Raw genomic sequence first — 6,674 nt, forward strand, 5'->3', positions numbered from 1 at the left:
TTATGGAGATAAAGCAGAAACACCTGGACACACTGAACTCATGGCTCATGAGAAGGAAGGGGCTGACAGCGGGGAAGCACCCAGAAAGTAATGCAGACACCTGCAGCAGGAGCCATCTGTGATGACTAGAAAGAATTATACATATCATACTGATACAGGAGAGTGTGTAAAAGAAGGCAAAGGTGCTTACCAGGAAAATGATGGTTTGAGTAGCTCTGGACTCAGGAGAAGATCTGGAACAGACCTTGGCCCTGGGCATGTGTTGCATCCTCTGCTTGTGTCTTTGTAGGATAAGAACCATGGAGGTGCTGGCCCAGACCATGAGCCCCACAAAAAGAAAATCAGGAACTGACAACAATGTTGTATATAATATGTCTTTGATTTTTTCAGTAGGAGTAGCAGCACAATATTTTAGATCTTTTAGGCTTGCTGTATTGTTCTGGTTGTATTTTGCTCTTAAGTACACAAGATTTAGACTACTGACAAGCATATATAGGATCCAGCTCAGGTACACAGAAGAAACAATATGTTTCTGTCTTCTACCTTTAAGTTCTGCCCATATGGATTCCATGGGGCTGATGGTGATGGCTTGGAAGATACTCAGGAAGCTAGTGCTGCCTATAGACACACCCCTGCCCACTCTGTTGAGATAAAAAATCACTTTGCATTCAAAATCATTGAGAAAGTCTTTCAGCCCAAAAGCTGCCATTGTCTGGGGCATTCCTCTACACAATAAAGTTAAGACGTTTGCTATAGTTAAGTGCATCAGAATCCAGTCTGTGGATCTTAATGTGTATTCCCTGAAGTGAGACAACAGATAATGGTAGAGGAGATAAAAATTGCCCAGAGCTCCAACCATAGTCTGTGACAAAAAGATCACTCCTATGGCTACTTCACTGTCTGCCATGGCATCCAGTCCAGCTGTCAGCTTGATAGTGTATCAAAGATGATACCTGGCAGAGAAGTAGTTTGTCATTCACAGTGAGTCCTACTAGAAAGATTTAGCTGCTTTTTCTTTCTTTGGAAAAGTGGTAGCTGTTTCCATGACTTTTAAAATCATACCTCACATTCATAGGCCTGCTTTAGGTGGGAAACAACTTTTCAATTTTAACACCATGTGTGGCAGCCACTAATTTTATTTCATTATTTTACTGTTATAAAAATTAACAGACATGAACTAATGTCTAAGTAGTGAAGTTTTTTTTTTATAAATTCTCTCTGATTAAGGCTAAATTAGGTTCCTAAAACTGGCTGAGTGGGTACAGTTAAAATGAGAGAGTGAAATGAACTCCTGAAAGCTTTTAGAGTTCTTCCAGAAATGCAATTTAGCACTTCACCTAGTTTTGTATAATACTTTTGGTACTCAATGAGTTCATCTTTTGAATTTTGCTGCAATGAAACTTCATGCACTTCTGAATTCTTTTTGTTAGCTAATTAAAATATGATTTATATTTTACTATCTTGATATATGTAGTCACATTTCAGACATTATGATGCAAGATCAATCTGCAGCTTGATGGGTTATTTGCAAAGAGACCACAATCTCTCAATAACAGGAAAGGCATAAAAACTTCACACAACTGAGGTTAGAAATAGAGTCAATGACCCTAATCCTAACAACTGTCATAGTATACCAGGTATTCAACTTTGTAAGAAAGAGAAAAATAATGCAATAAAATTATGTATCATATTAACAGAATGTTATTAATTTAAGATCACATCTATATATTGAAACTTACATTATTTCCCTGCTAAGAACATTTCCATTGAGTCTTACAGGCTTCCCCATTTGTGAATTACAGGACTCTGCCACTGGCAATCCGTTACACTCTCTACTCTCTTCTTCTTACTAGGATGCTGATTTCAGTGCCATGGCCCCAGAGATCTGGAAAAGCAGGAGTCAGGCAGCCTGTGCTTAAGATATGGATCTATGATTCTGTGACCTCACCTCCCTTCAGATCTGCAATTATCATTTCACTTATAAAAGCTGTGTACCATGATATGTATACATTTTCTTTTTTTTTTTTACTTATTTATTTATTTTTATTCTTTTTTAATTAAAATTTCCACCTGCTCCCCATTTCCCATTTCCCTCCCCTCCTCCCAAATATTGCCCTCCCCCCACTTCCCTCCCCCTATCCCCACTCCTCTTCTCCTCCCCCCACTCCATTCCCCCTCCCTCTCGATACTGAAGAGCAGTCCAAATTCCCTGCCCTGCGGGAAGACCAAGGTCCTTCTATCTACGTCCAGAAAGGTGAGCGTCCAAACAGGCTAAGCTCCCACAAAGCCAGTTCATGTATTAGGATCGAAACCTAGTGCCATTGTCCTTGGCTTCTCGTCAGTCTTCATTGACCGCCATGCTCAGAGAGTCCGGAATCAACCCATGCTTATTCAGTCCCAGACCAGCTGGCCTTGGTGGGCTCCCAATAACTCAGTTCCACTGTCACAGTGGGTGGGTGCATCCCTCGTGGTCCTGATTTTTTGCTCATGTTCTCCCTCCTTCTGCTCCTCATTTGGACCTTAAGAGCTCAGACCGTTGCTCCGTATACATTTTCTTAACACTTCCCCCCAAAGGTGATAGTTAGCTAAAGCAATTACAAGTCTCTTCCCACTGTGATTTAAGTGAATGTTGAAGAGACTGGAGACACTTACTATTTATCCTTTACCTCTGAAGACAGACAGTATCTTACATGGAGGTATCTGAAAACCCTGGGGTCTGACATGAGAAGGACTGATAGGTAGTTGTGTATCTCTCATCAACTTAGTTTTCCTCAATGAGAGTTTACCCGGAATCCAGTTTCCTCTGTACTGTTTGCTTCTCTATAAGATGTGTCATAATTTTAGTTACTAAAAAATTAAGGAATGATACAAAATAGCTTGAGTGCGTGAGTGTTTCCCACAACTCCATGTCATTCACCTTTAACACACTTGAATCATTCATTCTGATGCTCTTTAAAGGCAATCATCTCCTTTATACATTTTTTTTTCAGAAACATCTGAACTGTTGTATTTCCCTCCATACTAGCTTTAGTCTAGATAAGTCCCAGTAGAATAAACCAATACAAATGTTTGCCATTGATCTGGTTCCTTTCTTGACTAGATGATAACGCCTTATTGGTGTAGAAAGAACATGTTTTGACTGTAGAGCATAGAGAAATCAAAATGGAAGTGGCAAAGAGAATACACACACACACCCTTCACTGGCTAGGTTTCACAGAGGTAAAAAGTACTGTCAGTAGTGCTTGGGAAGAAAAGATAACAATTGTCTTATTGAGTGCTGGTCCCTGTATCTACAAAATTGACCTTGAGTCAAATATTCTCACTAGAGAAATAGTAGAAATGTTGATTGTGTTAATGAACTGGTCTCTAGGTTGGATTGGAGTATTGATCAAAAGAATAAATTTCATGCCTGGGATTTTAAACAAATTCTTTGTTTAGTGAAATCTATGCCACAATAAAAAGCTATTGGTAATTCTTTTCTAAGTGTTCATGTTTCTTTTTATAATTGTTTTTATTAAGGAATACCTTGACTATCCCATTCCCTCAACATAACCCAAACCATTCCCTTTCACCTTCCTTCTACCCCTCCACCCACATGGTCCCAATTTTGTCAGATGATCTTCTCTGTTCCCAATTCCCAGGTGGATCTATATATGTTTTTCTTTGGGTTCACCTTAATACTTAGCTTCTCTAAGATCATGGAATATAACCTCAATGTCCTTTGTTTATGGCTAGTTTATGGCTCGAATTCACTTATGAGTGAGTACATACCATATTCATTATTTTGGGTCTGGGTTACCTCACTCAAGATAGTAATTTCTAATCCCATCTATTTGCATGCAAAATTCAAGATGTCATTGTTTGTAAATGTGCCACACTTTATTCATGCTTCTGTTGAGGGGCATTTAGGTTGTTTCCAGGTTCTGGCTATTACAAATAATTCTGCTATGAACATAGCTGAAAAATGATTTTGTAATATGATTGAGCCTCTTTGGGGTATATTCCCAAGAGTGGTATTGCCGGATCCTAAGGTAGGTTGACTCTCAATTTTCTGAGAAGGCACCAAACTAATTTCCAAATGGTTGCACAAGTTTGCATCCCCACCAGCAATGGATGAGTGTTCCCCTTACTCCACATCCTCTCCAGCATAAGTGGTCATTGGTGTTTTTGATCTTAGCTATTCTGACAGGCATAAGACAGTATCTCAAAGTTGTTTTGATTTGCATTTCCCTGATAGCTAAGGAAGTTGAACATGTCCTTATGTATGTTTTGGCCATTTGAAATTCTTCTGTTAAGAATTCTCCGTTTAGTTCAGTACACCTTTTTTTTTGAATTGGGTTTTTAGAATTTTAATGTCTAATTTCTTGAGTGCTTTATATATTTTGGAGATCAGTCCTTTGTCTGATGTGGGGTTGGTAAAGATCTTCTTCCATTCAGTAGGCTGCCTTTTTGCCTTATTAACTGTGTCCTTTGCTTTACAGAAGCTTCTCAGTTTCAGGAGGTTCCTTTATTTATTTATTTATTTATTTATTTATTGTCTGTGCTACTGTGCTTATATTTAGGAAGCAGTTTCCTGTGTTGCAGACTATTTCCCAATTTCTCTTCTACCAGGTTCAGTGTGGTCAGATTTATATTGAGGTCTTTAATCCATTTGGACTTGAGTTTTGTGCATGGTGATAGATATGGATCTATTTTCATTCTTCTACAGGTTGACATCCAGTTTTGCCAGCAAAATCTGTTGAAGATGCTTTCTTTTTTCCATTGTAAATTTTAGCTTCTTTGTTGAAAAACAGGTGTTCATATGTGTGTGGATTAATATCTGGATCTTCAATTTGATTCCATTGGTCAACATCTATATTTTTTATGCCAATAACAGGCTCCTTTGATTATTGTAGCTCTGTGATAGAGCTTAATATCATGAACGATAATGCCTCCAGAAGTTTCTTTATTGTATAGGATTGTTTTGGCTATCCTGGGTTTTTGTATTTCCATATGAAATTGATTATTGTTCTTTCAAAGTCTGTGAAGAATTTTGTTGGGATATTGATGGGGATTGCATTGAATCTATAGATTGCTTTTGGTAGAATTGCCATTTTTACTATGTTGGTCCTTCCTTTCCAAGAGCATGGGAGGTCTTTCCATTTTCTGGTGTCTTTTTCAATTTCTTTTTTCAAAGACTTGAAGTTCTTGTCAAATAGATCTTTCACTTCCTTTGTTAGTGTTACCCCAACATATTTTATGTTATTTGTGGCTACGGTGAAAGGTGATGCTTCTCTTATTTTTCTCTCAGCTTCTTTATCATTTGTGTATAGGATGGCTACTGATTCTTTTGAGTTGATCCTGTATCCTGCCACATCACTGATGCTATTTTATCAGCTGTAGGAGTTCTCTGGTAGAGTTTTAGGGGTCACTTATGTACACTGTCATATCATATGCAAATAATGAAAGTTTGACTTTCTTTCATTCCAATTTGAATCCCCTTGATGTCCTTGTGTTGTCTTATTGCTATTGCTATAACTTCAAGAACTATATTGAAGAGATATGGAGAGAGTGGACAGCCTTGTGTCAAATATTAGTATAGAACCTTCATCCAACAACAGATGGAAACAGAGGCAGAGAACCACATTGGAGCACTGGACTAAATTCCCAAGGTCCAGTTGAAGAGTGGAAGGAGTGAGAGCATGAGCAAGGACCATGAGGGGTTCACCCACCGTGACAGTTTGCATGAGATAATGTGAGTTCACCAACTCCAATTGGACTGGGAGTGAACGATTATGGAATCAAACTAGTCCCTCTGAATGTGGTTGACAGTTGGGGAAGACTGATGGGCCACTGACACTGGCACTGGGATCTGTCTCTACTGCATGTACTGGCTTTTGGGGATCCTATTCTCTTTGGATGTATACCTTGCTCAACCTATATGTAGTAGGTAGGGCCTTGGACTTACCACAGGGAATGGTGACTTGCCCTCTCTTAGGATTGGAGCGGGAAGGAAGTGAGGGTGTATGGAGGGAATGAGAGGAGGGGAGGGAGTGAGAATTTGTATTGGTATTTTTTAAGTAATAAAATAATAATAATAATAGTAACAATAATAACTTTTTTCCACTCTCTTCTCTTCTTTCCTATCCCCTTCTCCCCTCTCCCATGGTCCCCATGCTCCCAATTTACTCAGGAGATCTTATCTTTTTCAACTTCCAATGTAGATTAGATCCATGTATGTCTCTCTTAGGGTCCTCTTTTTTTGTCTAGGTTCTCTGGAATTTGTGAATTGTACGCTGCTTTTATTCTTTGCTTTCTAAACTTCTCTCTCTCTCTTCCTATTTGTTTCTCTCTCTCTCTCTCTATATATATATATATATATATATATATAACATAAACACATAAACTCTATATTTTTGCCATGTATATATGTATATATGTGTGCATGTATATATCTATCTATCTGCAGATGTTTGCTTTTCCCAAATGCTGAGAAAAGAAGCTTCTTATTGCAGTAGGTAGTGATGGATATACCGAAATACTGTTATGGAAACTGGTAGAGTATGAAACTCTCAATGCTCAGCTCTAGAGGGAACAACTGTATCATATTTCTTCTGCCAGGCTCAGTGAACAATGCCAAAAGAGTGTGGAAAGATTATAAAATTTAGAGGACTGTCAGGATCATGTGAATGTTG

General features: G+C 38.5%; 1 protein-coding gene across 1 annotated transcript in view; it reads right to left on the minus strand.

Moving 5' to 3' along the window:
- LOC130867869 (vomeronasal type-1 receptor 4-like) overlaps positions 1-937 on the minus strand; it is a gene marked incomplete at its 5' end in the record, with an annotated part of 948 nt that extends 11 nt beyond the window's left edge. Inside the window, one exon of the mRNA XM_057760091.1 lies at positions 1-937. This exon is cut by the window's left edge and continues 11 nt beyond it. Coding sequence (XP_057616074.1) covers positions 1-937 — 937 coding nt within the window.
- Between the last annotated feature and the right edge of the window lie 5,737 nt (positions 938-6,674).

This window comes from Chionomys nivalis, chromosome 2 (genome assembly GCF_950005125.1).
Source record: "Chionomys nivalis chromosome 2, mChiNiv1.1, whole genome shotgun sequence".
Classification (NCBI taxonomy): Eukaryota; Metazoa; Chordata; class Mammalia; order Rodentia; family Cricetidae; genus Chionomys; species Chionomys nivalis.